Consider the following 19,757-nt stretch of genomic DNA (forward strand, 5'->3'; position numbering starts at 1 on the left):
TCTTGAGTCCCAAAGAGAAAAAACCAAAGAGCTTCGCTAACATTTCTGGTTTTTAAAGATTGATTTGGAGAATGGCTCTCTAAGAAAAGGGATCATGACCTTGGGAGTCGCTTCTGTGAAACAAGAGCCATTGCTTCAGAAAGGAAGATTAACGAGGAATGAGCTGAAACGACAGCAAAAGCAATGATTATTTCATCTGATTGGTTTTTAGCAGTTATATTTATTGTTTCAGATCGAGGTGCTTTCCTGCAAGAGTTGAAAAGTTAGCAGTTGCACACTTTCTGTCTAGTGACAGTCTGGAGGTGCATCAGCAGGGGAAACAGCAAGGGCTGTGAGGGTTTACCCTATAGGGTTTTTTTTAAAGGCAGTGAAGAGCATTCTCTGATTTCAACTAAATGGATGGAGCAAATTTGCAAATAAATTGGGCTGTTTCGTTCCCTCCTGGGCATAGCAGCAGGAGGCAAATCCCAGTGCCACAACCTAAAATAAGTGTCTGCAAAACAAGTAGTGACTAGAATAATTAATTTTAAAAAGGGGTTGAGTCTGCCCGTCTTTTGGTTTCTCCTTGAAAAACTTCACCTCCTCCAGCCGCAACATCTTCTCCTGTGCCATTAGCCTTCTTGTGTCTGCAACAGCTTGGGAGCTCTCACACAGCTGCCCTTGCAATGCGCTGTTGGGGTTAGGGCAAATCCCAAACAATGTGTAGAGCCTCTCAGTGCCTTTACATTCCTCAGAGACTGGAATATTCTCATAAATGGAAAATGGCATTAATTGAGACAGTGTAACAAGCGCATTTGTCTGTTTGCCTGCTGATAGATCTGTGCTGTGCTCTCCTGTAGCTTTCACTGCTCTTCCCCTTGGCTGGAAGAGATCCCAGCTGCTTCAAACTCCCCACTTTGCAAAATCAGAGGGGGCGTGGGAAGGTGTGTTTCTTCTGATCCTTCCCACATACGTAGATGTGACCTCACAGAGCTCTTGTTAGACCTGAGCCAGTAGCCAGTGACTGGGGTCATGTCCAAAGCAGGAGCTAATGGCAGGGGATCATTTCTGCCATGTAACTGTTCATGGCAAGCAGGTATGGGTCCAAACATCAGGAACTGGGCAATGGGAGCTGCATCTTCCACTCATTGCCGGGGCCTCCCACCTCCCTTGGGAACAAAGCCTCTATATCTCCCTGCTTCTCACTTTTTTTCTGCATGTTCCTCTCCTCATGGAGGGGCTTCTCAAGACGAGGGGCTCCCATGCCAAAGCACCCCTCCATCTGCCACTTCCCTTCAGGTAGTCATGTGTTCAGCCAGTGCATGCACAACACTGTAGACAAACAGCAAAGCTGATGCCGTTTCAGCAGGTTTAGCCTGGTTTGTAACGCACTGACGCGGGGGAGGCCTGTCTTTGGGCAACCACTCCATTTGAGCCAGTGTGGGTGGGCAGATGCGGCTCTGGGATGGGCACTCCTCTCCACCTCCTTCCATCACACCTGAAGGGAAATGCTTGGCCCTTCCAAGCAGGCGAACCCCGCGACGTGGCAGCAGGGAGCGGATGGGGTGTACAGGGCCTGTCGCATCCCAGGGAGGCTGTGCGTGGTGGAGGCGCAGCAGTAACCCAGCCTGGGGCGGGTTTCACACTTCTCGCGGGGTTGTTTATCCCTTCTGAGACGGGAAAAAATAATACTAATAACAACATTTTTAAAAGGAGGGAGGGAAGCAACACAACGTCTCCATGGTAACGGGGGCGCCGCAGCGCCTCGCGTTGCCACGGCAACGCCCCAGGCCTTCCGGCGGCGGCCGGAAGTGGGGCGGCGCGCAGCAGCATGGCGGCGGGGTGGGGGCGCCCGCCGGCCGGCGCCGCCCTCACGCTGCTGCTGTCTCTCGGCGCCTCCGCGCCCGGGCTGCTGCTGCGGGGCGCGCCCGCCGCCCGCTCCGCCGCCTCGCTGCGGCCCGCCGCCCTGCGCGCGGGGGAAGGTGAGCGGGGGCTGCCGGCCTGGAGCGGCCGCCGCCTCCCCGGCCGCTTGCCCCCGCGTCGGTCCCCCATTCCGGGTCTTCCCCGAATCCCCCACCGAGCTTTTGCTTCCTTCCTCTCCCCGGCCTTCCCCGTGTCCTGCCCTGAACCTCTTGCTCCCCCCAGCCCCCATTTCTGGGCATTTCCTCAAGTCTCTCACCGAGTTTGCTGCTCCCTCTGTGGGCCTTTCCCGTGACGCGCACTGTGCCCCTTGCTCCCCCTCCCCAGGCACTTCCTCCGGCCTGCGCTGAGCCTGCTGGGCATCCACCGCAGCCCCCAATATCAGGCTGCTCCCCTCAGCCCCCATCTCTGGCCGTTGACAATGCAGGGTGGGGGTATGCTGCTAGAAGTTTGAGGGATTTGCTTTCCTTGGTCCTTGTGGCATTCCCAAAACAATTTTTATCACTGATTCCTGTATTCCTACTTGCCACCATGCAATGATTTTTTGTAGCAGTCCAGTGCTCTGAGCTGACAGGTGAACTCTGCCATCTCCTCCCGTGTCTGCAGGGAGGCAGTCAGCTCGCACCAGGTCTCTCAACTGCTATTTTTCTGGACATGGGAGGGAGGTGGAGAATTCTGCTTCGGTCCTCACTGAGTGTCCAGGAGAACAGCTAACCAGAGGGCCTGGGAGCCTTTGTGAGGTCTGATAACTGCCAGGCATTTATTGCGAGAAAAATCATCCTTCTAGCAGTTCAAGAACTGTTTATGTTTTGTGCAAAATCATAGTTACTGTAAGTCGTTTTTATGTTTGTTGCATTCTCTTTTAATGAGACTGAAATTTACTACAGATAGTGTTGCTTTTTTCCAGGCAGCTTCCCAGGAAGCAGCAAGAGGCAGTCCATATGTCTGCGATACCCAAGATAGCACTTGTTTTAACTCTATTTGGTTATTTATGCCTGATTTTAAAGGCCTCGAGTTCCTTCTTTTCAATGCCAGGACAGAAATGGAAGCTATTAATTAATCCTGTAGGCTCATTCTCCCTCTGCTCAAGCATGTCATTTTAGTGGTTTAAAACAAGATCAGTGCTGTGTCTGCCTTTCTAACACGCTGGTGTGCTCAGTTCACAGGTTAGTTACCTACATCTTTGTCTATGAAGACCTGATATCCTTGACCTGTGGTGCTATTATCATTTGGTATTTTGCTGGCAGCTTTGAGAAGAACGTTGGCACTGTGAAGCACTGCTTCTTCACCATGGTGTTTGCTGTCCTCTCCGCCCTCATGTACCTCTTACTTGAGACCGTTGTCTCGTGGGTGACAGAGGTGGAAGATGCCAAAGGGTTCATGCCAGTAGCTTTTGCTACGTTGGGTGTATCCACCACCCGCTCACGAATGAAGAGGACTCTGCTTTTTGGCATTAGAGTTCCAGTGGTGCTGGTGCCGTGGTTTATGCTCTGCATAGCATGGTTTATCCCCCACTCTTCTCTCTTGAGCAACCTGTGTGGGCTCCTAGCTGGGGAAGCCTGTATCCTTTCTGTGTGTGAAGCCCTGAACCAGGGAGGGATCACTGGTTCATGAGGGGGATGTCGTGCTGTGGTCTGGTTGCTGAGATGCACTGCCTTTATGGTGTTTCCTGGGCTCTTGCTCTGCATTAAATTCTCACTGGCCTTACCAGTCCTCATCACACCCAGTTCAACATTTGTTTTTTACCTCATGCTTCCACTTCCCCTGTGGCTTTAGCACACACAGAGAACATGTTGCTGAGAAGGGTGATGGTCTGTGAAGATGGCACTGGGTAGAACTGGGAGAATTCTCCAGCGAAGGTAGTTTGTGGCCAGGAGGGGATTGGTTTTGGCTCTGTTAGAAATGAATGTGTTTTCTCTGCAGTCCTCCTTAATGTGCTGCTGATTTCAGATGGTCTTGGCTACTGTTTCTGCTTGGATTTTCCAGAGTCAGTGAGCTCTAAGCTGGACCAGGTGTTCCCTTTCAGCCTGCTAAGGAGGATACCAGGGCTGAAATATATCCCAGGGTCCTTAGCAGAGAGAAGAGCCTTTGAAAGCAGCAAGTAAGTACGGAGTTCCTGTGAAAGATATTATGATATAGGTGAATTTTGAGGTGTAAGTGGAGGCATTAAATCACCTTTAAAAGCTGTAATGTGCTTGTTGTGTCCATATCCTGAGTGTTAGGGGGAACATACTGACCTACTGATGTTACTCTGGTAACATTACTGTGATTAATACATTATCACACATTAACTCAACTAGGTCCTTCAGTGAAAGCTAAATTGAGGTGAAAGACCTGTCATTTGCTGCCAGGGCAGTGTGTATGTGAAAAGTTATGTAGTCCTGCCCTAACGGCATTTGTTCCTGGCTGTATGGCTTCCTGGGGCGTGATCTTTATCTTTCTTTGCCCCACCTCGCCTCCCAGGAATGCGGTGAAGTGAGTTGTGTCCAAATCTATGTAGGAGCAGAGCATTATAAATTAAAGATATCACTTAGAAAGTTCAATGTAGACCTTTCAATGCGTGTTTTCAGAGTTAAGGCAAGATTGCTTTCCCAAAAAGAAACCTCGGGGCCTGTGGCTGACATGCGGGAATGGCTTTAAGTTTCTGTATCTCACAAGCCATGAGAATTCAGTTGAAAAAGCTTGGAAATGTAGGTCAAATTTTCCCTTATTTAAGATGTCATCTCAGTTTCACAGAGGAAGGATAGTTTTCTATTAAGGGTTAAAATCTATGTATTGTTTAAGCCATCAGCTCACTGTAAAGTGTTCTTTGAAGTGGAAACATTCCCAAGTGTTTGCATCTGCCCTCACCCATGGGGAAACCATAAAACAAACCTTGCCTGCAGCGGGACTGTACCCCAGATCCATTAGGGAACTCAGACGTGTGAGTGCTTGCAGGAGAGGCCAGGCAAATCCAGAAGCATTTGTGGTTTTGCTCTCTCCTTTCTGTGTAAGTGCTGCTTTTGGGAGGAGGGACTGTCTCACTGCATGCTGAACCTCTGTCTGCATCAGTCCAATGCTTCTGCTAATAACTTCTGTGCACAGCATCTCAGCTCTGTGTCTAAACCTGCTTTCTTTAGGTGAGATGACATAAATAGACTGTTCTGGCTCAAAGGTATTTACATAAACATTTGACTATCAAGCAGGGCGTGGGAAGGTGTTTCTAGGATGTTTCCATTTCTGCAGCTAAATTTGCATGTCTGTGTCTAAGACACAAGTTCTATATGGGCTTCTGGGGCTTAACTTTTATTATTTTGATTCTTATTCCCAAGTAAGACCCCTTGATAGTTTGAGTTTGGAGGGTTTTTTAAAGTTTTTGTAATACTTCAGGCATCAACTTGCCACCAGACAGGAGCCATTTCTAGGAGGTCCAGGCTTTGGCATCATGTTTGTGTCCAGAAATAAATTAAAAAAAAACAAACTAAAACAAAACAAAACTTCAAACAAAACCCAGAATCAAACTCACACCCCAAACAAAAAAATAAGTCCAAGCCCAAAAATGAGCCCGTCTCTCATTCTTCCTTGGAATCTGGCAGTCATGGTCTTCATGAATATTGTCTTGATTCTCAGCACTCATCTTGTGTTGTGCGTGGGCTGAACAGTACTCCTGAAGTCCCAGAGGCTTTGGCTTCTAGGCAGATTATGTCTCTCTTGATATGTTTCATTGGGATGAGTCATGCCTTCTGTTGGCAAAAGCTGTTTCTAGACCTTGCTTCTGAATGATTAATTTATTGGTAACTCTCCTCCTTCCCTTTTCGCTCTATACCCTGGGCTCTTACTCTCACTAAAGGCCTTTATGGCTTCTTGATAAATAACACTTGGCAGCTGTGGCTTCTCCTGATTAATAACTTAACAGATGTCTCGTTCAGTGGAAGGGAAGGAGGATGCATACAGAAATCTTAAAGCATATTGCAGTTTGTCATGTGTATTCCTTGCACAGAGAGACTCAGGGCCAAGAAACACGCTCATTCAGTGGGTGTGGAATTGGTGTGGGTTGGGAGTGGGAACATCTGTCCTGGGAGGCCAGTAAACCTGTATTTAATCAAGTGCAGCTTATAATAAAAGCTTCTTTTGTGGCAGTGAATCTCTCTGATGGATCGCAGTGACCTTTCTGAGTGCTGGTCAGGAGGAAATCTGCCCCCAGGGCACTTCCAGCTCTAATTAGGCAATGCCAGTTCTGAACACAGTGTAACCTTCTGTTTTCTTCCTGCCCAGGATTAACCCAACGCCAGGCACCTACCCCACCCAAAACTACTACTGCTCTTCGCTTCCGGCTCTGCCTGCTTTCCAGCTGCAGCACCCCAGTGCTCAGAGCCGGGGGTTTCAGCACCACTGTGCTCCGGGACCCGGCTGTGCCCTGGGACACGAGGGATCTCGGCACGGCCATGCTGCAGGACACAGCCTCACTTCTTCCCCCTGCCAGGCCAGAGATGCCTTTGGAGGGTGTTACACGCAGGCCCACGCTGGATCCTCGCCAGGACAGTGCTGCCAGGGCAAGTTCTCTCCCCTGCAGCATGTGTGCCCGACTGATCCACAGACACCTGCGGGTGAGGGCCCCCTGGCTGGGGCTCAGCAAGCATCAGGGTATCCAGCAGTCACAGTGACTTCTGTTTCAGCTGAATTTTCCGGAGTCCAGGTGTACTGATCCGCCAGAAAAGAGCAGGACTCTCGTACTGTGGCAGGACCATCGTATGATGGCATGCAGCAGTGCACTGCTGGCATCTTTGCTGTCTCTGGGGTGACCGACTAGTGGAATGGGTTGGTAGCTCCTCTGTAGGCCATTCCCCTGCTCCCTGGCACCCTTTATAATCTACTTTTTAAACTTTTTTTAAATTGCTGGAGGATGGGAACTGTATCACTCTGCTTTTCTCATCCTTCTGGAGTCTTTTTTCATTGCTGTATGTAGCAGCTGACTTTTTTCACACTGCCACTAGAGGTACAGTGCGTCAGCCCTCAACTCAGGCTAGGAACCTAATTGTCAAAACACTGGACTAATCTGGGGTTTAACTAGGTTGCAGCAATAAGGACATGTCTCATCTATACTGAGGCTCTTGGACTCCTCTTGTTTACAAGTTTGATGTAGCTAGGACCCAAGAGGTTGAAATAATGGAAGCCTTTGCTTATAACTTAGTATTTGAGTGGACGAGGACAGATGTCTGTTCTACTAGAGACTTCTCCACTAAGAGAACGCCTTGAAGGGGGCTTGTTAAACCAGGGCTGGGGCAAGAGGGCAGAATACAGAACACCCTTTTCTGCCCCCCAAAACACAGCTCTAAAATGCACATAACCCAAAACGTCTTGCTAACAAATTTTTTTTTCCTCTTGCTTTTCATCTTGCTAAATATTTTTTTTACTAAGAATAGATCCGGGGCACACTCACCTTTGTGAAACTATTCGTGTGTGTGCCCAGCACTGCAACAAAGAATGCCTGCTTTTTAAAACTCCAGAGTGAGTCTTAGAGAGTTCCTCTGCCAGCTTTTACAGTAACATGCTGAAGGTCCTTCTTAGCTGCGATCTGTGCGTGCAGCAACACGTTGCCTTCATTTTCTGATAGCCCTGCACTAGCTCAACCTGTGCTGCCAGAGCTTGTCTGTTAGGTACCCTCACATGCGTGTAAAGCAGTAGCAGACTCTTCGGTAAGGGATTTGGGCCATTTGTGGAGCAGTGTATCAATCCATGGAGCTGGGAGGGACCTTAACAGTGGGTTAGAAGAATTAACTGGAATGTAGCAGTTCTGTTGAGGGTGTTCACACTGCTCAGCTTCAGATGTCTCACCCACCAGTATTAGCACAATCTCTCTCTGTTTTCTTCAGAGCTGGTGGAAAGGCATGTGGGAGAGGGGAGGTTTCACCAAGGGATTCAGAGCAGGATGCGGTGTTTGTGCCTGTGGCTGTAATGAAGGAATTAGGTCGAGTTGGTGGGACTTGAGCTTTGTTTCCAGCTGTGTAGCTGCTTTACTGTGCGATGCCCAGGAGGAATCTGTTGTCTCTGTGTCTGCAAATCAGCCAGGATCTCAGCTATTGCCCTTGACTCTTTGCTTAGAATTTTGTTGTGCTCCAAAAAAAAGTGCTACACGGAGCACAGAGTGCCATCACTGCTCTTGGAGATGTTCTTGCAGCACCCTGTCCCGCAGAAACCGTTATAGCCTTGGGCTCTTCCATGCTCTCGGTGAGCCAGCGTCATGGGCAGCATTGGCAGCTGCATGCTCCAGAGCATGTATGTGCCTCTTTCTTTTTTTCCTCTCTTCTGTGTCTGAAGGAGCCCCGAGTTGCCGGACAGCTGCTTCTCCAGCAGCTCTTCTGGGCTGACCACCACAGTTACGTGTGGCCTCGCAGGGGCTTGCTTTGGGGGAACACCAGAGTGCTGAGGACTTAAACCTCAGCTGCACGTTAGTAAGAAGCTCTGCTGGCAAAGGCAGGCACCCCTGGGTGGGGGCTTTCTGCAGGAGGATGCAGCAATTTGGAAACCAGCCCAGAGCTGGTGATTGTTTCACTCCTCTATGGGATCACAAATGCACTTGCCTTCATGGGCCTGTTTTTCCTGAACTACTGACAGCAATTGTATTGTTAGATGCTTAGTGTGGAGCAAGAACAGGATAAGGTGCTTGTTTGGAAATGAAAAGCATGTTTTTAATACTGGGAAAGATATGCTAGAGAAAACATTGAAATGTTGATACTGTACTCTCATTAGTGCCTTGATTTTCTTCAGTTGTGGTTTAACCCCAGACAGCAACTAAGCACCACACAGCTGCTTGCTCACTCCTCTTCCCTCCCAGTGAGATGGGGAGGAGACCTGAGAAAAAAAAAGTAAATCTCATGGGTTGAGATAAGAACAATTTAATAACTAAAATAAAATATAATAATAAAATAATAATAGTAATTAAAAGAAATATAATTTTTAAAAAGGAGATAAATAAACCTCAAGAAAAGACAAGTGATGGATGCACAATGCAATTGCTCACCACCTGATGCCCAAACAGTGATCTGCCCCCCCAGCCAAGGGGGGGGTGTGTTTATATACTGGGCGTGATGTCCTATGGTATGGAGTAGCCCTCTGGCTAGTTCAGGTCAGCTGTCCTGGCCATGCTCCCTCCCAGCTTCTTGTGTGCCTGCTTGCTGACAGAGCATGGGAAACTGAAAAATCCTGAACTTGGGATAAACGCTACTTAGCATCAACTAAAATATCAGTATAATCAATAATATTATTCTCCCACTAAATCCAAAGCACAGCACTGTATCAGCTAATAGGAAGAAAATTAACTCTATATCAGCTGAAACCAGGATATCTTCCTTGTGAGATCCTCATCTATAAACCGAAGAATTTTGTCACTTCTTTTTTTCCCAGAAATGTGCAGAAGGGTGATGAGGACTGGTAGCGATGACAAATGTTGTATACCTGCAAACTGTAAGCTTGAAATAAAATCTGAAAGACAAACTGCTGTGTCTCCTGGTTTGCTTTCAAGTGAGGAGCTGGAGTGTGCCCCTCTGGGTGCTGGGCTGGGTGTGATGGGGGCTGCGGGTGCCTGCTGGCTGCTGGTGACAAAGGACGCACACTGGGAATGAGGGGTACTGCGTACTGGAAAACTCTCGTGGAGCTGGAAGCTTGTTACTTTTCCTTTCCAACTCTTATCAGTTGATGTGGTAAGAGATTCACTCTCCCCACAGAGCTGTCAAAGGGGGGGTGTGTTTCCAGTGAGTAGTTTCCCAGCTTTCCATTGGTAAAGGGTTCCCTGGCCTGTAAGAGGCACCATAGTGTCACTGCCGGCAGGGAGAACAGCCCCAAGTCTGGCTGGTGTGGGGAACAGGCAGCAAACCTCCTTCTTCCAACCCCGCTTGGCCCTGGCAGCAGGGGGACGTGCCCATGCACGAGGGAGCAGGTACAAGCCATTAACCTTTCTGTGCTGGGACAAGGTGACTGCCGCAGCCTTGCAGGTGGGGCCTGGGGATGGGACATGGTGGGATGGGCACAAAACCACAGCTTGGGGTTTTTTTCTTCTGCTCCCAGGTGTGTTATGAGCTTCTCAGTGACCTTGGCAGATCACTTGGTCTCTGTGATCTTTACAGCTTCCACCATGTCCCTGAGGCTGCTCTGAGTGCAGCTGTACCACCACCCTGGTACCCACCTGTCACTTGAAATGTGCTGTTCCTGTGTTCAGTGGCCTTCAGATGGATGTTTGCAAAGATAAAAGATGGTTTCTGCAAGGTCTGTTCCCTGCCTTCCCTGAGTCCAGCCATTTCACAGTGAAAGGCTCTCATATAAATCAGCTGAGAACCTTCTGCTTCTCTAGTGGTGTCCAACCAACTCCCAGCTCTCCAGGGCTGGTGGCAAACTTGGAACTCCTTGCCCAGGGAAGGGGAGTTGCTGGGAGGGAGGGAAGGGGTCCGGAGGAGAAACATGTCTAAAGCTGAAAAGAGGAATTAAATTTGTAAGAGAGGGAGGTAAAAGCCGTCAGCTTATTGGGCTTTGGCATTTGCTTAACTAAGCTCCCAGCAACATTACTGATCACACATTGCAATACCAGGTTATTTCCTTGGAGGGGAGACAGAGAATTAAAGTTTCTAAGGCAGAAGGATTAAAAAAAATAATAAACCAAACAAAAACCACCCCAACAAAACCCCAGTTCAGCCTGGGGTGGCTGCCCCTGGGTAACATGCTGTCCCTGAAGTGCTGTTATTTTGTGCTTCTGGTGCAGTCCTAGTAAAGCTGCCACTTTTTTGAAGGTCAGGATTGCTTCTGCCCTGGAGGCAGGGTGCACAGTGACTCCAGAAAGCCCCCTTGGCTTGTCCCTTTTTTTCATGTGAGGTCACTGCAGACTGATGAGATTCTGGGAACAAGCGCTGGGAGCTGGGCTGGCCCTTCCCCTGCGCTCAGGGCAGCAGTCCTGCTGTGACACCCCCTTCCTGCTGTGGGATGGATGCACCAGGAGAGAACCAGGAGCTCTTCCACACCCACCATGGAGTGAGATAAAAAGGAATTGGGGGTATGTGGGGAAGCAGAACCAACTCTGAGCTACGTTACCACCCCAGCTGGGAGCAAGGGCGGGTCTTTGCAGTGTGGGGAGGCCCAGCAGGAGACACTGATGTCAGAAGAAAAATGGGTTTGTATTCACTTTCCTGTCGCTCATTCATCTATGGCAAAGCAGACACGGGCAGTTATCCTGCACTGGGGGCTGGAGTAACTGTGCCAGAGCCAGGATGCTGCTGGTTGCCACCTCTGCAGCTCTCCCACTGGGTCCCAGCTCGTTTGCTGGCACTGTGGAGGCTCCACGGCCAAAAGTTCAGCTCCAGCCTGTGCTGGGGATGGAGGAGAGCTGAAGAGGCTTGCACACGCCCTGTGGTGGGTGGAAGAAATATGCGTGAAGACAAAGCATGGACCCAACAGGTCCCTGCAGGCAGGTCAGGCTGGGCTTCCTCATCCACCCAGGGGGTTTGGGCCGGGTGTGATGAATGCTCAGTCCCTTCCCCCTGGGAACAGGACAGGGCGGGCTGTGCTGTAATGCTTGTCCCCGCTCCAGGCACCCAATGGGCATGATGAGCCCAAACCAAGATCCAGCCCTGTCCTGCCGTCCCCTCGGGGCTGGTACAGGTGTGTCCTGGCCATTGTGATCTTTAACCCGCGGCCATTCAACCCGCAGGGGACGGTCATGGACTGGAGTCACCCTGGGGAGCTTCTGTGGGGCCGATCCCAGAGCTGACGCAGGTGACAGCGGTGCCCGGGCGGCCCTGCACCCCTGAACCCTCTGCTCAGATGCTGTCATGAAAGGGGGTGTCCCCGCAGTCCTGGGCATCACTGCCTCAGAGCTGGTGCTTTCCAGGTGACTGTCCCCTCCTCACACCCCTCCTGCCCCTCGCATGCCTGCTGGCCCCAGCTCAGCCAGCGCAGACTTTGCACCTACCCGGAGGGTTTTATTGACTGAAGTGAGTGTCAACACAGTGATAGTGGCAGGGCCATGGCCTCAGCTGTGCCAGCACCTGGCTGGCCAAGGGAGGGAACCAGCCCCATGGTGACCCCACGTGTGATGCTGGGGGCTGGGGCCGGGCCGTGGGGCTGCTCAGTGGGGGTCAGGCAAGCTGTGTTCCTGGCTTTGGCCAGGCTGGGCTTGGCAGAGTTGTGACCCAGGTTCACAAAAAACAGGAAAGATGAGAGCAGCAGTCCCTACATGCCCGCAGGAGCCAGGGTCTGGGAGTTCGGGTTGCAAAACCTCTTCAGCCAGGACCGCTGGGGACGTTTCTGGAGCTGTTTGTGCAACACCCCAGTGGTGGCGGTGCGAGTGTTAGAGGAGAAAGGCCTCCTGGAAACATCCAAGTCATCTGGTTTGCGGTTAAATCAGGAGCGTTTGCCTGCTCTGGCTGAAGGCTGGGCAGCGGAGCAGCCCCTCATTTCCCAGGGAGGGGTGACCTGCCTCTGGGTGCCAGCCTCCCCCCCTGAGGTCCCCTGGCCCCCGGTGGGCCCTGGTCCGGGCAGCAGCCTCGGGGGGGCTGGGGGGGCATGTGTCCCCACCATGTGCACCCAGGCACCATGCACAGCCACGGCCGGGGGCTCTGGGGGTCCTGGCTCAGACAGGACCGGTGTCCAGAGCTGCTTCGCACCCTGCCCCACTGTGACCCCAAACCTGATCCCACCGTGACACAAACCTGACCCCACTGTGACCCCAGTGCTGGCCTAAATCCCGCCCCCCAATTACAATGTCATCCCCAACCCTGCCCCCCACCTTGGCCCCTGCCCCCCTGCTTGCACCCCAACCTCCCCCCGCGCTCCCTGTCTCTTTAAGAGCCCCTTACGCCGGGCGCGCTCGGGCCGTACCAACGGCGCCGCCGCAGAGGGGGGATCTCCCCCGGCGGGCTCGCTCGCAGCCCATTGGCAGGCGGCGGGGGCGGAGCGTGTCTCCCCCCGCGCCTCTTCCCGAGTGGTACGATCCGCCCTACGTGCCGGCCGCGCCGGGCTGCGGGGCGCCGCCGCCAGCGTCGGACGGGCCGGGCCGGGGCGGTGGGTGCTGCGGAGGGGGTCGGGGCTGCCGCTTCCCCGTGCCGGGGCGTGTGGGGCCGAGGGGGGCTGGGGCCCTCTGTGGCTGAGGGGGGGCCGGGCCCGGGGGTCCCCTGTGGCTGAGGGGGGCCGGGCTCGGACACCTGGGCCCTCTGTGATGGAGAGGGGAGGGCCGGGGTCCCCTGAGAGGAGGGGCTGGGGTGAGTGGGCCCCCTGTTATATGGGGGGGACGGCTGGTGTGACTGGCCGCTGTTACTGGGAGGTCCGGGGTGACTGGGGACCCCTGGGGGGGGCTGGTGTGAGTGGCCCCCCTGTTATCTGGGAGGAGGTTGATGTGACTGCACCCCAGTTATCTGGGGGGACTGGGATGACCAGAGCGCCCTGTTATTGGGAGGGCTGGTGTGACTAGAGTCCCCAGTACGCGGGGGGTCTGACGTGAGCGGGCCCCCTCTGCATGGGGTGTGGGGGGGGTTCCTCTCTCATGTCTGGCTCCCCGGGGGCTGTGGGGCAGAGCTGAGGAGGGGGTGCAAGGCGGGGGGGGCAGCCTGGGAGAGGGGTGCTCCGGGGTGCTGCCTGGCTTCCACCATGCCAAAGCGTTGCTTATGCTTACCCCATGCCAGGCTGTTGCTGGTTAAAAGCATTCAGTGAACTGACTTTTCTGGCACTTCTCTGCAGAATGTTGTTCCCAGCATCTGACACCGTTGCTGCATGCTGGGCTGGTTTACTGCTGTTCCACCTATTTTACTTCATAAACTTCTGGGGTGTTGGGAGGCTGTTTACTCGTGTCTCTTCCTGACGAGATTGCTTTGGAGGGTGAAGTTGCTCCCTTAGGGAGTGTGCTTATCAAAGGAAATAATGGAAACCCCCCAGTTTGGGAATATTAAAGCTGCAGGGGGTGAAGAAACCTGGATCACAGTGTTGGGAGTTAGTCATCAGCATGAAATTAATTCTTAGGAAGCGGTCTTACTTGCTAACCACAGCTGGTGCAGCTTGGGGTGTGCTTTGGTCTGCCAGTGGTTAGAATGTGGGTTAGCTTTCAGAGCGTGAAAAGAAATAGTCATGTTCAGTGGAATGTGCATAGAGAAGAGGGATCACTGAGGTTTTCTGCCTGATGAGTGAGTCTGGAAAACTGAAATGGGTTTGTACTTTTACAGCTCTTTTTAAAAAGCAGAAACATATATACAGTTGAGAAGGATCAGGTCTCTGTTTCTGAATTCTGAATGTGAAACAGCGTTAGCATTGGTGGGGGCATCCTTTATTCCATAGTGCTTTATGCTTTGCATGGACCGTAGTGAGGAACAGTGTGGTTCAATATTTTCTTGTTTGCCAGCAGAGCTGTGCTTAGTGGTGTACACTGATGCACACATCCCTTTTGCTAGATAGAAGGGAATGTACTTTATTCCAGTGTTTCTGTAGTTCTCTGAGAAATCCTGATGAGATGTTATTCACATGCCAAGCAAACTTGCTGATTAATCTGCTGCGGATGAGGAAACTGATGTTTTGTCCGGGAAGGGCTGGTGAGTGAGCCAGATCCCTCCTGAAGAACCTGATGTTGTCCCGGTACAGCTCTTGGTTTTTCTTCAGATGCATCTTTTGCTGGTTGATTGCAGTGAAGCAGGTTGTGCACATCACACAGCGTCTGGATTTGGAGAGTCCTCTGTGTTGCATGTGGATGTGATGGTGCATGAGGAACTGTGTTTGCAAAACACTTTCCCATAAAGCAGGGAGGATGCTGGAGCTACAGGAAGAAAAAACCCTGACACAACCGAGTGCTTTATTTTAATATTCTAGTGTGAAAGTGGGCAGGAAGGAGTAGGTAGTGTCACACAGCTAGCTTAACTGTTAATTAGTCCTGCTCTAATTGTGACAGAGTAAAACGTCTTCCTTTGTCATCACTTTGCAGTTGCCTCCTGTTAAGTCAATAATCTCTGGTGCTTTCTGGGTAGCCAGGGTTGAGCAAGGAAGTGCCCTCTGCAACTTTTATTTTGTTTCTTCCAAAGCAGCCGGAGGAGTTTGGCGGGGGCTATACGACCAAAACTCCTTGCCTTGTCTTGAAGGGAGGCTTTCTCTGCTGCTCACAACCCTTCGTGTTGGAGCTCACAGGCCCCATCAGTGCTTGCTTGCAGAACTGTAGGTGCAAGGTAACCTCTTTCTTTTGAGTGCTGCAGGTTGTGGAGCATCTGTGGGCACAGATGGGTTTGGGGAGGGTGGCTGGCAGCAATGGTGTCTTTACCCAATTTACCCTCAGCAAAAGTGGTATGTGGAACTGTGTCTGGACTGAAATACCATTTGATCTTTACTCTCTCCTTTGGCTGTTGTGACACAGCCAAGATAAAATGTGCTTGCTCACGCCTGAAGAACTAGGGAAAAGGCTTCCCTGCTCAGGTCTGCGCTCCAACCATCTCCTCCCCATCCCTTTCCTCTAGTATAAAACAAATCCACCTGGCAGTTTCCTCTGCTGACACTGAACTTTGTTCTGTTTCCTGACGTGGGCTTTCCTACCTTTAAAAACACAATTCGTAGAACTTGCATAAGTTGCTTTCCCAATGTGATCATTTGATCCAGCTGGTGAGATTACTTTATACGTGCTATTGTTGAGAGTGAGTCACGAGCCCTGCAGTGACAGGTGCAAGTCTGCCAAGATTGTTTTTTTCATAGTTTGAAATTTCATACATCAGAACAAATAATTACAGACTGCTCATAATCTCTTGCTGCTTCTCCCCAAGTAAACATTCAAGTCAGTTGTGTACTGTTGATGGCTCACAGAATCCAGAAGGAGGGGAAGAGGCTTCTCTAGGGCCACAAGTCCAAATTGTGGCTGAGTTTGAGTTACAGCAGCAGATTATTGTAATATTATTGCTTAGTTATCAGCCACTTCAGGGCCTCCAGTTCTTCCTTTGCAAGGAATAACATAGAGTTACGATTAATTTTCCTTTCTGTCCATGCTGTGTGGAGTAGGAGATGGGGAGGTTCAGAGTTAAAGATGGGGTTGGATTTTTCTTCTTGAAAAATCTGGCTCTGGCAGTGCATGTGCAAGTCTGCCAGTAAGGTTCAGTAACCACTTTAGGGAGCTGGTAGGTCTGTCTTTGAGGCGTTAGCAAGTACTTTGGATCTTGCTGCATGGTTGCTTATGAAATGCATCTGTTTACTTGCTTTCATGGGTCATCCTTAGCATCTCTCTGTTCTAGCTAACTCCAAGCTTTGGAAGAGCAAGCTGATAAAATGTCTGCAAGGATTGTGCAAGCCCTGGTTGTGTAACAGGGCTGTATGCATAACCACTGGAGGTAAGAGGAGCAGCTTGTGTTACAAAAGGAAAGAAAAATCCTGTGTCAAGTGTCTTCTGTTTATGTTGACCATATTGGGGTGGGAGTGTGGAGTTGGAGAGCTGCAGTTTTTGCAACTCAGGATCAGCCTTTCAGCCTTTGACCCCACTTATTCCCTGCACAGCTTGTCTGTTGCCCTGTGGCCTCGTGTCCCGTTTTGGCATGGGGACATCTGCTTGGGTACTGGATTGATGTTCTGGGATCTGCTGGTGCATGCATTTGTGTGTGATTGCAGCAGGCTGGGCTGGGTGGTTGTCTGTATTTCACAAATGTTTAAAAAAGTTAAATACAGTTCAGATTGCCTTACCCATAGCAGGCAGGGAGATTCATAGGGGGATTGCACACACTTCTAATGAGGCAGTCAGATGTGAAGCCTGGGTCTGGGATCAGGAGGACAGCTCTCTTGCTGAGTTACCACGTAATGTAAGGATCGTGCAGTAACACCTCCTTCCCATACAGCAACGTGGGGATGTAGTGTCTGAAAAGCTCTTGCATCCTCAGAGGAAAGCTACCTTATAAATACAAAAAGTCCTTGTTGCATACAGTGTTTGGTTTTCTTTAGGTAAATAAATCTCCAAAACACCCTATTCCAATCGGAGGTCTTTACAGTTCTTAAACCTTTGCAAGATCTATTTAACCATGTCCCTCTGATGCTCTTCCAGCTGTTAGTTTCAAAGGAAACCTCCCAAATGAGAACAGCTTTGGAGGGTTTTGCTGTCCAAGCTCTCACTGGTGGAAGAGGTCAAAGTCTGTGGTTACCGAGCTGGTTCGTAGCACTCCCCTCCCTGTAGTGCCTGCAGGCAAAACCACAGCTTGTCCCTCAACAAATGCAGGCAGGGGGCAAGCAAACAGCCTGTTTGGAGGAATTGAACTTCCAGCTGAGTCTGTGGCAGCATTGGGTACAACACTTGCAGAAGAGGCTGCTGAAAAAATGCCATTTTCCCCTCTTGATGTTAAAAAAAAAAACAAACCATCTTCAGCAGGACCCGAACCATGCAAAATATGTGCCTGAATGGGTTGCTTCTGAGGTTTTGCAGTGCAGCCCTCTGAGCAGTTGGTTTGACTGAGTCGTGCCCACAGTAGTTGAACAGGGTGATCTAAAACTCCTGAAGCCTTATCCCAACTCCTGAATATTGGTGGTGTTGAGACCCCTGTTCCTCTTCAAACAATGCCTGAAGCATGGTGCTCTGAATTTTTCCCTCCTTGTTAGGGGAGGCTGGGGAATGGGATTAGTTAGCAGGGGATTCAATTTACCTGCCATGCTCAGGTTTTGTTTATCCTGTAATCCTGAACACTTGTTTTTTCTGTGCTGGCTCATGTTAATCTGCGTGAAGGAAGGTGTTCAGGTGCCTAAGCTGATGAGATGCCCTGCATCCTTGTTTAAAGATTGAGAAATGAGCTTTTATCTGGTGACAAGAAGTGTGCAAATTCCGTAACTCTGGGTTGCTTTCTTTTAAGGCAACTTGGCAAGTTTGTATTGATTTTTGTGTCGGATAATGCCTCAAGTCCTTTGGTCTAGTGCACTGGACTCACTGCATAACCCCGCCTTGGCATACCTGTAGGGTAGAGTTGCTTTCTGCCTCAGTAAAACCGTTCCTCTTTTGTTCTCTTCCTGCTTTTACAGCTGAGTTGCTGTCCTTGAATAAGACCTATTGGCCAGAAAAAATCCAAGCATGGCAGTGAAAGTTCAAATATGCAGTATTTCAAGCTCCAGATTGACTGATGCACACTGCATCTGCTTCATGCCTAAAATAGAAGTTCTGCTGACGTCTGAGCCGGTGTGTCAAGGTCTGGCTAGAAGAGACCTTGCACAGTGAGAGTAATTTGTTCTGTTTCACCAAAGAAGCAGCTTTTCTTACCCCTGTTCGAGGTGCTGCTGCTGCCAAGTCTTCTGTTTAGAGTGGAGTTTCTGAGTTGCTGGAAGTGCTGAGAGGCCCGTGGAGAGTCACTTGCCTGCTAGTGTGTGAAAAAGAGACTCTGTCTGCTTTCTACACTTCTTTACCGAGCTGGTGATGGTTAATGGGAAGTTGTGGGATGTGCTGGGGTTTTTTTTAGATACGTGGGAAGAAAGTGATATGGAAGTGCTAGGCATAGTGAGCCTTCACATGTAGTAAAAGCCAAACTTTGTTCTTGCAGGCAGTGGTGAAAGTCAGCTCTGGATCACCACTCCAGGGGAAGCGCGCCTTTGCCTGGCTGTGTGCAGTGGCCACTCCGTTTCATAGTGAGCACCAACACGGGTGCTTGAGCTGGGGCTGCTGGGGCAAGGAGGCTGTGAGGTGTCCCACCACACCTGCCTTCCCCGGCGCTGCCCCTGGGTCCCCAGGAACTCGCCTGTGGGATGAGCCCAGCCAGAGCGGGGTGCCTGCACAGACCAGACCAGGCACAGCCACTCATCTGCCCAGACCAAAGGCCTCTTATTGAGGGGAAATGTGATCTCTCCGTGGCAGAGCTACAGAGAAAAGGCTAATCCAAGGGCTGTTGAAGGCAATGTTAAATAACCTGGGTCTGAGCACCAACTTCAATGCTCTGCTTTTGTTTTGGAAAGGACCACTTTTCTTGCCAGGTCTCCTTTTACTAAAAAGGAAGGGGAAAAGAGCTAATTGCTGAGTCCAGTAACTGGCACAGGCAGATGTAAACAGAATTTCTTATTCTAACCAGTTGCATTCATACCCGAAGAGGAATGAGGGAAGATCTGGTTTAGCCCCAAGGGTCTCCTGGCCTAATACTCTAGCATGCGAGAAAGTCTTCACTGCAGTGGGATTCAGAAGAGACTGGGCACAGGTGTCTGGGCAGAAATACCATCTCCACTGCAGCCGTGCTCTCTTCCTGCTGCTGCTGACCATCCTCCTTCCTCATGGGCTTGTGTTTGTGGGGCTCCTCTTCCTGACACACGTTAGTAACCCGCCTGTCTTGTATCTTTAGTGGGTGAAAGAAGAAAACCCTTTGCCGGTCACGAGGCTGCATTCCTGTTTGTAAGCAAGTCTGTGCCTTTTCCACTACCACCACCGTGCAGAGCAACAGGAGCTTGCTGCAGCTTCCTTTTGGTGCTGCTGTCTGTGTGAGCTCTTGACAAGCTTTGCAGATGCTATGGGAATAGGAACCTGTGAGAGGGCTGCCAAGTGGTTTCCTTTTTTCATCCCAGGTGTTTTAGTTGATTTTTAAGTTAGTTTCTATTTATTTGGCTGTTGTTTCTAAAGCTCAGGCTGCAGGTCAGTGCTGTACAAAGAGAAGGAGTGTCCATTTGCTTTGGCTGCTCATTTCCAAGCTGTGTGTCTCCTCTGTCCCAAAGCTGTCTTTTGGGGCTGTGCCACGATGCCAGTGGAACTAACTGATTCCTGGTTTAAAACTGGGGTTTTTTAAGGCTGCTTTTTGAGGCTAGTCCGGTGCCTGATCTGTGTTGTGCCATGGTCCTGTGCAAGGATGGTCAGCACAAGAGAAAGCGTGATCCGTGGGGCAGGCCGTGCATGTGGTGGGGAGGTCTGGTCACAGACACCCAGGGAATTTGGGTTGGTC

The 19,757-nt window shown here is 50.6% G+C and overlaps 2 protein-coding genes across 2 annotated transcripts in view; both read left to right on the forward strand.

Annotated features, from left to right (window-relative positions):
* The first annotated feature begins 1,064 nt into the window (after positions 1–1,064).
* Positions 1,065–9,355, forward strand: RHBDD2 (rhomboid domain containing 2). The gene is made up of 5 exons (XM_074923242.1): positions 1,065–1,075; positions 1,741–1,961; positions 3,059–3,460; positions 3,850–4,000; positions 6,154–9,355. The coding sequence occupies exons 1-5, from the start codon at positions 1,065–1,067 to the stop codon at positions 6,581–6,583; spliced, it is 1,215 nt and encodes a 404-aa protein (XP_074779343.1). The 3' UTR covers positions 6,584–9,355.
* A 3,516-nt stretch (positions 9,356–12,871) lies between these two features.
* The window catches only part of POR (cytochrome p450 oxidoreductase), a 31,402-nt gene continuing 24,516 nt past the window's right edge, over positions 12,872–19,757 (forward strand). The window contains exon 1 of the mRNA XM_074922624.1: positions 12,872–12,924. The gene's annotated coding sequence lies outside the window, so the exon portion shown is untranslated. The remainder of the gene's footprint in view (positions 12,925–19,757) is intronic.

The sequence above is a fragment of the Athene noctua genome, chromosome 19, assembly GCF_965140245.1.
Source record: "Athene noctua chromosome 19, bAthNoc1.hap1.1, whole genome shotgun sequence".
NCBI lineage: Eukaryota > Metazoa > Chordata > Aves > Strigiformes > Strigidae > Athene > Athene noctua.